This window comes from Fukomys damarensis, unplaced genomic scaffold (genome assembly GCF_012274545.1).
Source record: "Fukomys damarensis isolate Sample0158 unplaced genomic scaffold, DMR_v1.0_HiC HiC_scaffold_26, whole genome shotgun sequence".
In the NCBI taxonomy this organism is placed as follows: domain Eukaryota; kingdom Metazoa; phylum Chordata; class Mammalia; order Rodentia; family Bathyergidae; genus Fukomys; species Fukomys damarensis.
Window position 1 is genome coordinate 14461536 of NW_022900938.1, and position 16314 is coordinate 14477849.

At 37.9% G+C, this 16314-nt stretch overlaps 1 protein-coding gene across 3 annotated transcripts in view; it reads left to right on the top strand.

Moving 5' to 3' along the window:
* Pde1a (phosphodiesterase 1A) overlaps positions 1 to 16314 on the top strand; it is a 313193-nt gene that overhangs the window by 84471 nt on the left and 212408 nt on the right. Inside the window, exon 1 of one of the 3 annotated variants that reach the window (XM_033756280.1) lies at positions 816 to 1294. The exons of the other annotated variants lie outside the window; for them this stretch is intronic. Within the exon in view, the coding sequence (XP_033612171.1) occupies positions 1242 to 1294 (53 nt within the window). The 5' untranslated portion in view covers positions 816 to 1241. Of the gene's footprint in view, positions 1 to 815; positions 1295 to 16314 lie in introns of those variants that run through there. 3 annotated transcript variants of the gene reach the window in all.

Genomic DNA, 16314 nt, shown 5'->3' on the forward strand with positions numbered 1-16314 from the left:
TCTGTGTCTGAGACCATCTGGAAGCACAAGCAGCCAGCATTTGGGTTTTAACTCAAAATTAAAACTAAAATTCTGATGGTAATGCAAATTGTTTGCATGTCAGGCTGGTCATAATTCAAGGGACCACTGTATGTTAAAAAAAAGGAAGATATCAGTTATTAGAATAAATGCATGCCATGTAATTCTAAGCTCTCTAAATAAAATAATTTTAATGTCATCTATTTTCAGCTACTCACACATTCTTGTTTTACATACTTTTCTTTAAGTTCACATTCCAACATAAAATAAAACCTTAGGCTTCTAGGTAGTTTGGGGGTATCTTTTGTATATGTCTGTGTATCTCTGTCTGTTGGTCTCTGTCTCTTTGTCTCTCTGTTTCTCTCTCTCTGCTCCCCACCCCCCGTTGGGAAGCTGTATTTGGGTCCATACATCTGGGTACAAGGTCACCAACAGAAATGAGCAATTTTTGTTTTTCTGACTTTCACTGCTCTGGCTCCCTTCATGTTGGGCTTCTATCAGCTGAAATGACATCGTCCACTTTAGCCAAGCGTAGGTTATTAGGTTATGAGGGCTAAAACTGATGAGCCATCCCACACTTCATCCAGTGTGAATAAAAGCAAGATTGTAAAATAGTTATAATCTCTGGAAGCAGAGCCAGCCGGGCAGTCCAGGTCCATCTTTCTTTACTAATTTGTATATAGTTCCTATTTTAACAGGACAGAGTCCCAGAGGGTGCTCACATGTACTGCTGAACCAGCCGTACAACTTTTATTTTGAAGAAAAAAAGTTGAGCCTCAGAACAGTCTGTTTTAAAGACAGGGAGGGACTTAGCCCTGCCGAGTTTGACCAGCATGTGGAAGGACAGCTCTCATGGCTGCAATCACGTAGGGAGTTCCTACCTGGGCGACACTTGGGGAGGGACGCTTTCTGTTTGTTTTACTCTGTTTCTGAAGGTCCCGTGCAAAACTCTCACCCGTGTCAGCGTGACTTGTGGTGGTTTTTGCACACCCTACTCTCAGTGGGGGAGAACCCCGACGTGTCTGTCTTATGTGGCCTCTATGGACACACTGCTCAGCTGGCAGAGAGCAGGGAAGTTTTCTCCCAGCACCCAAAAAGAGAAAGAGGAAACTACTTTTTCCTTCTGGGTTTCTTGTAGCACAATAGATCAGGATAAGCTTCCACATTACCTCCCTGGATTTTCTGGAGTGGTTTCCAGGAAGAAGTTAAACCTTCATCTTTAAATGGATGACCATGTCACAATCAGGAAGAAACATCTCCAAAGACCCATCTTTCGGTAAGTAAAGTGACATCCCAGGTGGCTCCAGCAATAGTTTTTCGTCCTCATCCTTAGCATTCTGGCACTGAGCTACAGCAAAAAGTGAAGAGTGTGCCTGGAGTTTAACTTCCTGCATACTGGAGGAGTCCTTTTATTTTCTGTTTTCTGGAATTCTGTACATAAGCTCTTATCAGCTCCTCAAAGTATATTTTAAAAACATCTTAGCTATTCAAGCACATGAATGTCATAGTGCTGGAAAAACTTCTGCAGCGTTAGTCAATCCTGCCCTGTTTCTGACGGTGGGTGCACAGCCCTCTAGAGAGAAAATATTGTGCTTGGTTCTTTCAACTGATTATACTCAAGGGCAGGCTTTATTTCTCTAAATGCTCCATCTTTCTGAAGTAATATGTCATGAGATAAATTTGAATGTAATAACTACAGTACTTGAATACAGCTCTTAGAGCTAGGAATCAGCAGTTAAAAAATAATAGAGCAATAAGAAAAATTATACATGGGTGAAATCTGTGGCTAGTCACAATGCAATTACCATATGATGGTTGGTGCTAAATTTTTATTTGGGGGCAGGGACACTTTCTTTGGAGAAGCTGTCTTCCCTCTGTTGATTTTTTAAGTATTGATTTTAAACTATGCCTGTTACAATTCAGAATTGGGAATTAATAAAGTAGGCAGAAAATGAACACAATTTCTGTCTTTTAAGAATTCTTTTCTCACAATTATACCAAAACATATAAAGATACTAAACAATACCAATACTAATAATGTCATGTTGTGGCCACTGGTTATTAATGTACAGTTAAATGTGGAATAGTAGAAATCTAGAAACTTCTGGCATTCTGTGGTTGTTACATATTGAATGAGAGTGAACCTATGGGACTATAATTAGATAAAATGTGACCATTTTATGTATTGATTAAGCATTTTCACCATCTTATTAATAGAAACATTATTCTCTTATAATGCTAAAACAGTGCTAGAGCAAATATATTTTAAAGCCTTCTTTTGAATTTAAATCATATTTAGTTCATATATAGGATTTAATATCATAATCTGCATGCACTTAAATATTTTTATTTGGATATTTGTAAGCACTGTGCAGCAACAGCAGTAAAAAATTAGATCACAAATAACTCCCCCAAATGTTCACTCACCTACCGTATGTCCTTAAAAGCTCTCCCAATCCTACAAATTGATCTCTGCTTTCTCCTAAGTGCATGTGTGACTTCAGAAAGGCATGATTGCTGAACCACTGATTCTAAATTCAACCTCAGTGAGGCACCCCTCAAACAGGGCACCCATAGCAGCTGGGAATGCAAGGTAGTGTTGGATAGAGACAGATTCTCCAGGCCATCATTTCTGGTGTGTTTCTCCATGGCAGAGTTTTGGGGATCAAGAGAAGTGGACTTCATGCCAAATCTGCATCCACTCCCGTCAAATTATGTGCCTACCTGCTACTTGCAGGTGGAGTGCCACCTAACTACACTTCTTTGTTTAAAATGGAAAGATCAGATCCTGTGTAGAAGTTGAGATTCTCTGCCCAGATATTTAGAATAAAATTTTGTCAATTAAAATGATTGCTTCATGATCTTGGGCATCTCGAAGAGAAAATATAGTTACTGTAGAAGTCATACTTTGACTAGGCACCTGTTTCCGGCCAGTGTTGGATACGGATGCCTGACCAACTGAAAACAGGTGAAGTCCAGGTTAAGCAGGAGAGGGGGATTGATCGACCCACCAGTATGCTGGCAACCGGCACAGCTTCCACCAGGGTATGACTGTGGTGAGGGAAAAGGAATGCGCAGAGTGTGTTAAAACAGTCAAGAAATTAGCCACAGTTCCTCAGAGAGAAATTTGGACCGATTCTGAGTAAAACGCAGCATTTGACCTAATAACTAGTTATTCATTCTGTCAGGTTGGCAAGTGGAGTAAGCTTGCTCTTGGCACTTTTGCCTTCATCCTACGATCCACTTCATTTTCTTGGGCAGCCTCCTCCCCAGGACCCTCGTCTTTGGCTGTCCAGCATCTTACACTGGGACCCCTTCACCAGGTCTGACTTTCCTGCTCAGAGACCCATTTCTGGATCGGGGTGGCAGACCTCTGTCCTCTGAGCTGCAGTGGGCTGTTTGTATCATTGAAAGCTCTAAAACCTTCGCCCTCACTGGTCTAGACCTTCTTAGTATGTCCTGGTAAATAGTCTACTTCCTCAGGATGGCACATAATGGTCATCCATCCATGTGATACATCGGTCTGTTTCTCCTGTAACAGTTACAAATTTAATGGCAATTTTGTAATAAATAACCTCTTGGTCATTATATACATAATTCACTTAAAATTTCAATCATTAAGACAAATTGGTCCAGGAATTTTTGTTTTAAAATATAAATTTATTTTGAAATTTCTTTATATGGGCCAATTTCTCCTCTAATGGGACTCATAGCTTTAATTCCTTTCACCTGGGCTTCCCCCGATAGCCTCTGAGTCCACTATCAGTAGTCACATAATCCAGTATTTACCTAGAAACTTATGATTTAGTCCTTTAGCAGGTGCCAGAAAGGAAGTAATGTCCTAGGAGAGACACAATTCAGGGATGACTAATTGTGACACGGAAGTGAAAGGGAAGAAAGAAAAGATGTTTTCTGTTTAGCTTTTGAGACTGGATTAAAATCAAATTTTCCCTCAGCATAATTTCTCTAAATTCCAGAAAGTAAAAATCATCCATCCAGTAGAAGCAGCAAGGTGAGAGTTTTGGAGTAGATGGTGGACACTGAAATTCCACAGATGGATAAGACCCACGATGGTGAGGTGGCCTCTGACCTTACTGAGATCCAAACTCTAAAAACGTCTGGTGCTCTTACAATGAAAACCCCCAAGTCCTCTCACCTAGTTAGGTTATCAAATCTGTGTGTTAAAAGTCTCCTTTGGACATTTTAGAAATGTATTTTCATACCGCGTCTGTGAGGGAAAGAATAAAGTCAAAGCTCTTTTAATAGCCAAGGCAGGGGCTTATATTTTTTATGAATGTCATGTAGGACTTTGGAAACAGTGAGGCTGTTCAGCACAGAGCATTTATAAACAGTGTCTCCTCAACACAGTTGAGGTTTTGTCTGCAGATCCCTTTACAGCTGAGATTTGTATAAAGAAGAGATGATTCTTTTTATTCAAGAGAAACACTTTAGGTTTTATAACTTCCTAGGAAGGAAACACCACCACAAAAAGTACATTAATATGATTTTAACCAACAACACTGAGTTCTGTCCCTTAACACTTAGAAAATAAAATTACATGGATTTTTAAAATCCATGATGTAAATCCACACTTAATAGGAAAGGCCTTGCATAGACACATGACTTAGTCTTTTAACAGATTTTTTCTCTATCACCAGAAGACTTCGTCTCTGCTAATCTTAATAAGTTATATCTTTATATAAATATTCATCAATTTGTGTTTTAATATTTATAATATCACACATTCAAATAAAGGAACTTTGTGTAGATTCAGCAAAACAATTAATGACATTTCCATCTTGTTGTACGTTCACATTGCTTAATAAACTTTATATATTCCAATATGATAAATCAACCTTAGACAGTGATACCAAGAAAATCTGTCTTTCCTAAAAAAATTTGCACTTGTAAAAATATTTATCTGAGTTTCATTGTGATGAAGAGGTCAAATCCAGACTTTTGCTATAACGATCTCCTCATAATTGAGTTTCTATTTCATTTTAAAAATACTGGTATATGTGTATCATTTCTCAATTGTTACTGCAAGTGTTTTGTAGAAGTAGGTAATGAAAACAAATCTAAAAAGTAAATTGAAGTGTTTCTTGCAGGGCAAACTTTAGCATTCTTTGGAACCAATAACCATGTGAATGTCTCTCTTGGCTGAAAAGTTGTTATTTTTGTGGTGATTTTGTGATAACACCTTTTAGGTCACCAGCAGAATCAAACTCTACAAACAGTTCCTCATTAGCCCCAGACTTAAGACCTGTTGTATGCATCCCGTGTCTGTGTTACCAAAATGCTTTGCTGCCAGGGTCCAGGACTAATGAAAATTGTGTTGGGATCATCACAGCATTCAGAACATGCTGTTTCTTCTCTTTTCGTGTTTTCAAAAGTTTTATTTTTACAAGTGTCTGTTAGCAGTGGAATTCTGAGTGTGTTTTTGGCAGACATACTCACTTCACATAGAAACGTAGACAGCAGTGAGATGGATGAGTAGAGCCTAGACACGGCCCCAGTTTTCTTCGTGGGTCCAAAGGGGATCGTGAGTAGCCCCTTATGGATCTGAATTCTAGTTTCAAGGTTTGGGATTTATGCTTTTAGGGGTATATTATAAAATACCTTATCTGCTTATCAGAAATATTTATTGTATAAAGTCATTACCTTTTAGAATAGAATCATTTTTGTTTAGTCCATCATATTAGCTCAAGCATAAACATCAAAGGCAAAGTTAACTATTTCAAAACTGTATTTCATATTTCGCACATTAACTGACAAGTGACAGTAGTTTTCTAGGTGACCGGAGAGTAACCAACAACTCAGATGTCTCATGTCCATTTTCAGCAGGGCTTTGGGTGCAACTGAAAGAATCTGAACAAATAATATAAAACACAAACATCACAACAAAATTTTAAGGACTTGTGATGCATTTTGGGATTTTTCTGCCATCAATCTTAAGTATTTATGAAATTATTAATTTAAGCTTCCTTTTAAACAACTTCCTCACCCCCAATATATTCTTTAGACATAGAGCTTAGTACAAAATCATAAGTGAAAAAAAAGTACAGAGAAAAAGTTGAGTCTGAACTGATATAATTAGTACAATATATGAAATAGTTCTTTTTTTATGTGCGATGTCATCTCACCGGAAAAAGCTCTGTGTGAATAAAATTTGAAATATAATTTTATATTTATGGAAATATTTCACAGTTTTTGGCTGTAAGGTTAAAGTGATTGTGTATCTGTTTAGTGAAAAAGAGAGAAGCTAAAATTTTAGTGTAAAGTTTTCCAAAAATGTATCTGATGATCTTTATGCAAGTGATTAAATGACAGGATAAAACAGTTATATTTATGTCACTTCCCCTTGCTATTAGAGTAAAAATACTTCTAGAAAACAGATATAGTGAAATAAATTTAAGCTTTATGACACTGTAGAACATGAGACTAATTAACTGAAGAACATATATTGTAAAACGGACATGCTTATTACAATTGATCTTCTCATCTAGGTCAAGGTGTTATTGCTGCTGGCTATTTTAAATTGATCTTTAAAATAAATTACAAAGATCAGAGCAAAACAACAAACGCATCTGAATATAAGCAGATAATATTAATCATCAAAAGATATCAAGGGGCCCAGGGATTTAGCTCAGTGGTGCTGCCTGCATCCCAACCGCAAGGACCCACGTTCAATTCCCGGTACCAAAAAAAAAAAAAAAAAAAAAGATACCACTGTGCTTATTTTTCCAATTCTGATAAAATCTCTAATTTTAAAGTGGTCATCGTCAGCCGATGAACTATAATTTGTTACATATTTCCGTGGCAGGCTGTATGTCATTTACTCCCCGTGGTAACAGTCAACAGAAATGTAAAGTTTCTCCAATAAACTTGCCATCATTTCAGCAGCACCACCAGCGGCAGGGATTCATGGTAACAAATATCTTCCACTGACCCCTCAGTGCCTCTGTAGGCAAGTTACATACATGCGAGGCTCAGGGTAATGCCAGGAGGAGGTGAGAAGTTCACAGTTAATAATGCAGGGCACGCAGCTAGAAAAAGGGAGCAGATTACAGCATGGGCAAGTGTCATTTGTTCAGGAGTTCCATAGATGCTGTTTCCTAAGCTGGTGCAGTGGGTTGATATTTGTGTTTATCTTGGGTATTGGTATGATGTAGAAGTGGTTTTACAAAGACTTGGAATGTTTGAAGTAAGGAAAATCAAAATTATAGAGGCAGAAATGATCTACTTTATGGTTTTACATCATTTGAACATTTCTATATTTACAGTAATCATCTGGTAACACATAGCATTCATATTAAAACAAAGAACAAAAAGTTATTCTGCCTGACGCTTGTTCAGAAGATGACCTGTAGGATTGTAGAGATAGGATAAAGAAGTCTGCACTATTTATAAGCCCTGTCTCTTCAGTTCTATGACTGAACATAACACAGTTTTGACAGTCAGTTCTCATGGGAAAGCTTCAGTTTATTTATACATTTGATTACAGCCACTGGGACAGGAGCTCTAATTGAGGAAAATCCAACATTTCCTGAATTGGAGCTGCTGGAAGTGGACAGGGCAACAGAGTGCATTTAACAGAACAGATGATAATACTTCCACGTGTGTCGTATTTGTGACATCCAAGTCTTTTTTGTTAGAATTCCTTCGGAATCTAAATGGTAACCATTTTGAGTGTTTTTGTGATTTGTACACTTTAGCAACTTAGAATGTTATTTTTAGAAGAGTGTTTCAAAGAGATATTCAATAACTAATTGTGGTTATCAAGCAGCTGTTTATAGGCATGAAAAATTATGGGCTTTTGCTATGAAAGTTTGTTCAGCTTTAAAAAATATTAATATTTGACTTTTTTAAGGATCTAAGACTTCGGGACAAATTGATTGAAGATTCAGTGGTAATGAAAAAACAGTAGGGCTGTGTCATTAACATACAAAAGTGCAATTTTGTGAGCCTTAATTGAGGATGAAAAACAAAATTCCACTATATCAAGTCACATTCAATCTGTATCATTAAATCAAAATTTGAAAACTTAGTGATGCGTGGCATCCTGGGACCATTAGTTTGTTAGTGAGCTCTAATGAAGGTCACAGAGGCTTTTATCTTTCCAGTAGCGAGGTCTGTGTGAAACATTAGAAGGGAAGAAGGTGACGCTTGTTAATTTCTAGCCCCCTAGTAACATGTGCTGTTCAGTCCAACTGCATCCTATCATTTCTAATTCTGAGGTCTCACAACATTTTCCCTACACTTCTTTAAATGAATGCATCCTTCCATTTTATTACAGGATGTAAGGGGACCAACTTTCCCCAAAACAAACAAACACCCCAAACTCACTAGGATTCCTGAGGTTAGCGTCAATATTTAATTCATCTTTGTATTTCTCACAGCCTTTATGAGACTGTGTTATAGGTAAGCACTTACTCAAGTCTTCAAATTTAAATACCTAAAGGGTTCGGCTCAGCGTGGTAAATACGTGAAGGAAGATTTTCAGAAAACTGTAATCAGGAACAAAAAGCACATACATTTGAATTTTTTAAAAAAAACTGAAAGACTAAACAAAACCTCATTGCAGACTGCTAGCTAGTGATCCTGAATGTGAATGAATGAAAGAATAAATAATTTGTTTTCTTAGGTCCATGTAGTGGTCATCCCTCTATGTTCAGGGTCAATGATGGCCCATAAAACTGCAAGGATTCTGGCAGCTACATTCAAAAGGATCACAAGGGAGTTGAGTATCTGGTTCTTATTTATATTTATTACAGGATGAGGAAACCAATATTCTCTGTAGTGTACCTGTTCTGATTACTCGTACATTTCTGTAGCATTAAAGGAACCAGTAATATGTAATTGCTGCACGAATGAATGTATTTGTGTTAACCTCAAGTGAAGTTGTTCTAGCCTCAGGGAATCCAGTGCTCTTAGCCCACTCTACCTTGGAAAAACTGTTAATTATTAGACGATACTTTCTTAAATTAAAATCTATCTTCCAATAAATACAGCTTTTTTCTTTTTAGTAGAAATGAATTAAGAGGATTCAAATTCTTTTACAGGACAACTCTTCAAATACTGAAGACAATTATATCAACTAATACTATTTATAAATAGTCCCGAAACACGGTTTAAAATTTTACAAGACTATGGGTGGGGTGCATTGTTCTGCTGAGCTGCACAAGGCTTTCTCATGTACCTGTGGCCAGATTTTAGGTTTTCTGGAGGCTGTGGTATGGGGTCTGGGTTTCATGATTTTGATATTTCCACCATATCTCTCATAGTTCTCCTTGGGTTAGCCTGGACAGTTCTTCCAAAATTGTAGGAGGAGGAAGTAGAAATACTTTTTTTTTTTTAAAGGTTCTGATTGAGTCTGATGGAATCAAATTGCAGCTGTACCTTTAAGAAAATCAAAAAGTCATGTGGCTGAGCCAAAGGTACAGAGGGACGGCCAAGGGTATAGACAGAGAAACAAGAGCACACTGAGTTGGGGCAATAAATGCAGTAGATCTCCTCCGAAAGCTCTTATACCTTTTCTGATTATATATTATTTCATCCACAGTTTATCCAGCTATTGAACAGGCAACACGTGATATGAATTTTTTTGCGTGTGTTTCAAAGTGGTCTGTGAGGACAGAAAAAATACTAAGAGTGCAGCGAGGTCCAGATGCCTGTCAGGTGGCCCAGTGTGTCAAACTGGGCTCACCTGACTCCACGGCAACAGCATGCCTGAGATTCCTGGTTACAAAGTTCTAATAAGTTAAAGTTAAGAAGTCTTCCCCAATTGCCTAAAATGTGAGTTATTACACTGGTAACGATTGACCGCATTTCCTCAATCTCTTTAGGATAATTGATTTTCACCAAGTGTCATGATAACACACTTCAGGAAATTAGTTATTTTAATAAAAGCTGACTATAGTTAATTATATAATTTTGGGAATTCAATTCCACTTCTACTATGACATGGAAAGGAAGCTATGTAAATATCAATAATAAAATAAAGCTTCATAATGCATTTGAGTTATACTTAGATCACATCTACAGTTTGTGTTCTCTAGGGATTGAGGTTTATTACCTTTTGAAAATTATTTATTATTTATGAAGTAGTTTTATGATAATGTTTTCTGCTACTGAATCTTCCCAAACATTACTGTAACGGGTATTTTTGTAAATACTACAAATTATAGAAACTCTTTTTTCAATCAGTGATTTACAAAATGAATCTGTTAGGGGCTGGGGATTTAGCTCAGCGGTTCGGCGGCCTGCCTTGCAAAATGAATCTGTTACTGACATGAGAATTGCAGCTTATAAACAAAAACAAAACAAGTTTCCGCAGTCCTACCCTCTGAGATTCTGATTCACTAGGTCTGGGGGTAGTACACTTTGATGTGTATCTACATGCTCTCTACTTTATGCCGATTCATGGCTAGGATAGAGACCTACTTTTCTTAATGATACAATTAATATAAAATAGAAATAGAAGAGCCAACTAATCTGGAAAATCTTATAATGACATCAGCACCACTATTGGAAATATAAGTCAAAAAATTCTGTTCTTTTTTTTAAGTAAAAAATATCTGTTAGGTTCAGGGAAGTTCTGAATAAGAAGGTTGCTTTTTAAACTCTAAAAAGTGTTAAACATTTTCTTAAGATTATAGATTGTGGTGGTTGCGGGGGTTCAAGGTGATTGACTTTGGGATCTTCCCCCACTTAGGTAGAACACACCTCTGGATGTCTCTGGGTGTCAAGTTGAGGGGGCATGGATTGTGACCACTAATCATGACATGTCAACTTGAATGGAGTAAGAAACATCTAAGAAATCAGTTTTGGGAATGTTTGTGGATGATGAACATGGGGTAAAAACCCATTCTGGATGTGGGTGACCCCAACCAAGAGGCTTGTAGCTTGGATGGAATAAAAAGGGGAAAAAGAAGGAAATGTTTGAAACGTTTTTGAAACACTCAGGGTTTGCCAGTACCTTTACATATCATCTCCATCAGGCTTCCAGACTCCCACCAATGACCCTCCAGTAAGCTTTCAGGCCTTTGACGTTGAATTGGTGCTATATCATGGATCCCCTTATTTTATGTCTCCTATAAAATTACTCTAATGTTGGGCTAAGCAGCTTTATGATATTTCAGTTCTCCAGTACACATACAGACATTGTAGACTCTCCTCCATCTGATTCCAGAGATGGCTACTGTGGATTTTGCCTCTGATGCTGTAAGCCTACCTAATGAATTCCCATGTATAATTTTATACATACACATACTGTATTGATTATGTTCCTCTGTAGAACTCTAACCAATGCACATTTTGGTACCAGAGAGGTGGGGTCGTTGCTGTGACAATGCCTCACAATACGGTTTAGAAGCCTTTGGAAGTGTTACATGGAAAGAGGAGTTTGGTATAGATGCAGGCTATAAAAGGCCTAGAATGGTACGACCAAACCTTAATAGGCGATTTTGGTCAGAGGTTGAAAGATCAAAATGCTGATGGGAACACAGAGAGTAAAGGCCAGGCTCATCAGGTTTGAGTTGAGAACAAGGACTCTGTTGTCAGGTGGTCTATAGGCCAGGTGTGTACGATCCAGTGGAAAATTTGTCTAAATTTGGCTTATGTCCTGAGACTTGTGGAAGACTGAGATTGAGGGCAGTGGGCTAATGAATCTGGCAGTGGAAATTTCAAGGCAGTGTAGTACTCAGGCTGTGGCATGGGTATGGATGGCTGCTTTTAGCCAGATTTATAGTGAGAACTTGGGGCAAAAGACAGAGCAGAAACACTTTGAAGGACTTAAATTTTGGTCCAGAAGGAATCAAGTATAAAGTTGGAGCAAAGGAGGCATGGTTGCTGGCGAGATTAGTGCCATTAAAAAGAAACTAAGTACTTTGTACAAGGACAGAAAGAAATATGGCTTGGGGGGAATCTCAGGAATCAGCATCTCCACCCATTATAGGCTGAAAGGTGCAGGAACATCCAACTTTCTTTTGAGAAGAGAGTCCCTGGGACCACTGGTCAGAAAGAGCTTCCAGGAAATTGGTTTTCCAGGATTTATTTCACCATGTTAGACCATCTGGGCACTCAGAGGCCACTGCAAACATAGTCCAAGGAGACCTGGATACTGCTTCCACTGATAACAGCTCTTGGTGTCATCAATGGGATGCTGGTCTTACTTGCATGCAGAATGCAAGATTGTGTATTCAGAGAGGATTTCACCTAGATCTCAAAGGAAGGCCTGGGAGGCCAGGGAAAGAAGCCCTAAGAGAGCGTTGGATGAAGCTGTGGAAATGAAGCTAAAGGTGCAGTGGAGAGCCCAGGAAGCGAGAGATGTCATAAATGTGGAATATTTGACTGGGAAAGCCGTAGGCTTCAAATGGACCCATCCCAAAAGAGAAGCCATGTAGGCTGCAACCTGGAAGGCCATAGGGAACTTATATTTTACTACTGTGTGCCCCGGATACCAGATATGGAGCTACAGGACTTAATGTTTACCCTCTGGGTTTTGGTCTTACTTTGGTCCAATTCTTTTCTGTCTTCTTATTCCTCCTCTTTGGAATGGCAATGTTTGCTCTGTGCCATTTTACATTGGAATTGCTTTTATAACTTGCTTTTTATTTCTACAAAGGCTCACAGATAAGAGTTTGTTTTCATCTGAGAAGAGATTTGGATTTTGACTTTTGAAAAATGCTGGAACTGTTGAGATTTTAGGGGAAGGGAGTATTGTGTTTCAGATTGTATGTGAGATAGTTGTGTTATGTTAGGGAGAATTACGAACTTGATGGTGTCTCTATTTGGAGATAAGTGTGGTTTAAGGAGATGTATTTGGGTAGCAAGTTGAAAAGGGGTTAGATGTGGTAGTTAGGTTGCTTGACTACTTGAGAAGCAGGGATTCACCCAGAGGATTTGTTGAAACACACTTCTGGGTTCACCTCAGTGGGTTGTGGAAGCAAGGTCTTGGCCTCTATCTCTCCTCCATCATTTTGGCAACCCTGCTCCATTTCTCAGGGTTCCTGGATTAAGCAGCTTTGCTCCATCATGTTCTTCCGGTATAACGTTTCTACCTTGGAGCTAGTTGATCACAGCCTGAGAGTATGAGCCAAGTAAACCTTTCCTCCTTTAAGCTAAGGATGTCAACTATCACATGCAGCAACGGGAAAGGCGAGTAATACACAAATTTATAAAGAACAGAAATAAACTACCACGAACTGCAAACAACGACTTTCACATTGGATGTGTCTTGCAGTCACTGGGGAATTTTTAAAAATCCCAATGCCAAGTTGATACTTCAGACCTATTCTATTTTGCTGGACAAGACTCAAGAATGCACGTTTTCTTAAATTTTCTAGTTGTCTTGTGTGCAGATAAATGTGACAGCTACAGCTGTAAAGAGAAGCACACAAGAAGGACAGTGACAGAAGATGACTCCACACTTGAGGGTGACCTTTGAAGGGTGAATAGGATTTTTGTCAGGCAAGTAGAAAAGGGAGAGGACAACACAAAGATGGTAGGGCATGAGCAAAGGTATGGGGACATGGAAGGGAATGTTCTGGGACTGGCAAGAATTTCTAATTGGCCAGCACAGGGCTAAACATTTCTAGGAAGAGAAAAGCTCCAGGTTTGGTTGGAGTTAGAGTCAAGGCTGTCTGTAGAGCATGCATTTTGTAAATGTGTGCTATCACCCATGCGGCCTGATGTTAAAATTGACAAATCCAAAGAGCTAAACTCCTGAGCTTGGCATTTTCAGAATGGCATTTGGTTGTAGGAGACCGTTCCCTCAAGATCCCAAACAAAAGCATCCAATAAGTCTGGTCAACCCTTCTTGTCATGCCCATTCCTTCTTGGGATTGATAAGATATATACAAAAGATATGCAGTAAAATTTAAATTTAATACTGTTTGAAACATATTGCATTTATGCATAATGCCTGTTAATATCCTCAGAAGGTAGCATTTCAAAGAAGCACTGTATTTCCCTGAAATTTCCCCCAAATTTGACTTTGATTATTTTTCTGAAATTCTCTTCCTTTCACCTAGTCTTTTTTCTTCCTTTAATCATTTCTTATTTATTTTATCTGCAAGAAAGTCTGGCCCCAAAACATTTTCCCATAATTAACATTGTTTTATATCCTCTCAGAGAAGGTAGATAAACAAAGTTGCCTAGTTGAGAGAGTAGTTAATGTTTTATTACATAACAGTGATGGTGTGAGTTTAAAAAAAAGAAGAAATATTTTGAAAAGATCGAGAAACAATGAACAATGTCACATTATTGAAACAGCTGAGGGTAAATTAAGAAATAACAGATGGAAATTATGTGTGGATTATCACACCCAGGTGTCACTGTGCACACAAATCTGGCAGCATTCTACCTAGCTCCTAAGCCTTTTTCCTTATTTCATCCTGAAGAATATTTTCTCTCTTTTTGTTTGAAGCATTGCCCCTTGGGGATGTAGCTCAGTGGGAAATCTCTTGCCTTGCATGCTTGAGGCTCTGGGTTCAGTTCTTAGTAAGGCGCATGCACACACACACACACACACACACACACACACACACACACACAGCATTGCTCCTAAATTTACACAGCAAAAACTAGACAGTTCAAAATCTGTAATTAATGCCAATTCAAGCGACAATTTGTGTAGAATCTTGTATCAAGAGTTTTTAGTGTTGTACAACTGCTATACTATTTGTTTACAGGCTAAGTAACAAGGAAACTGTATAGATACTTATTTCATTGGTGAAGGAATTTGAGCTCACAGGATCACAGGAAGTTTAAGAAAGGATCATTTAAAAGTAATGACACGGAAGACAAATAGACTGAGTGAGGCTTACAGATTTTATATTCCTAACAGCTAATGCTAGGAGGCCTTAATGTATATGCCACACCAGCGCTATGCTTCTTCTTTTAAGGTATGATTCATTCTAAGAAAATAATTTTAATTTTTGTACAAAAATGTTAGCTATTTAGAATTATTTAATATTTATGATATCCACAGACATTTTATCTTCTAGAGATGGAGAGAGGAAGAATAATTTGGCCAAAGTAAATTATTATTGCCGTATGACTCATTGGGATGAAAAAACAAACACAGACTGTACGTGTCACATATGATGCACTTACTAGGAATGCTAGGACATAAAGTACTGTCTCCAGAAGTGGAGAGCAAGGAGGGAAAGAAGATAAAGTGCAGGCAGTTTGAAAGTGTTTCTCAACAGAAGAGATTTGTTGCTATCATAATATAAATAACCTTTTCCCAGGCAGCAGAAAGACCCCCAAGATCCTGAAGGTATTGCTTCCAGGCTGTGCAAGACTAAAACTAGAGTTCATTATTCTTTTATTAATGGAAATGATCAAAATATAACTTTTGATAGAAGCCATCCCTATTGACCTCTTTTTAAGTATTGCTTTCCACATATTTCCTAATAACCAAGATGCTGATAGTTCATCTTTTTAAAAAATTCAATGCATTTTAGGTGTTCTTGGATGTCAAAAAGCATCCATGTTTTGAAACTTGAAAATATTTTACATTATTGTAATTTTCTGAAACATTATGCTAAAATTTACTTTCTAAAGAGAAAGCAAATCCCATGTTCTATTAGGAAAACAATATAATCACCTTAAAATAAGGCTATTTTAAGCTGGGTGTGGTGGTGCATGCCTATAATCCCAGCACTCAGGAGGCTGAGGCAGGAGGATCATTGTGAGTTCGAGACCAGCCTGGGCTACATAGTGAGTTCCAGATCAGTCTCAACTACACAGTGAAACCCTGTCTCAAAAAAAAGGGCTATTTTTAGTTAAAACTTGGAAACATCCCAATTGATTATCAACTGGAGACTAGATAAAGATGTGGTTTTTCTATAAAATGGAGTACTACTCAGCCATAAAGAATGAGAAACTAGAAACATTTATAGCTAAATGGATGAATATTGAGGCCATACTCTTAAGTGAAATAAATAGGACATATGTGTATAAATACTGAATAGTTTCTCTAGTGTGAAAAAACTAAAAGTGTAAATCAGGTTCAAATTGTGTAACTGATAATCTGAGAGAGGAGGACAAGAGTAAAGGTGTATGGGAAGTGGAAAAGGTAGGGGAAAGGAAAGAAGGGAAAAGAAAAAATATGAGAAAAGGATAAAAATGGAAACAAAGTCTTTGTAAATAGGAGAGGGTGGAGAGGGCGAAGGGAGGGCACGGATAAGGGGAAGAAATAAGAACCAAGACCTGTCATGTAAAGGTACAAGATCCCAATGATGAGTGTAACTGTACTGTATACCTAAAATGTACCAATAAACTCAATGA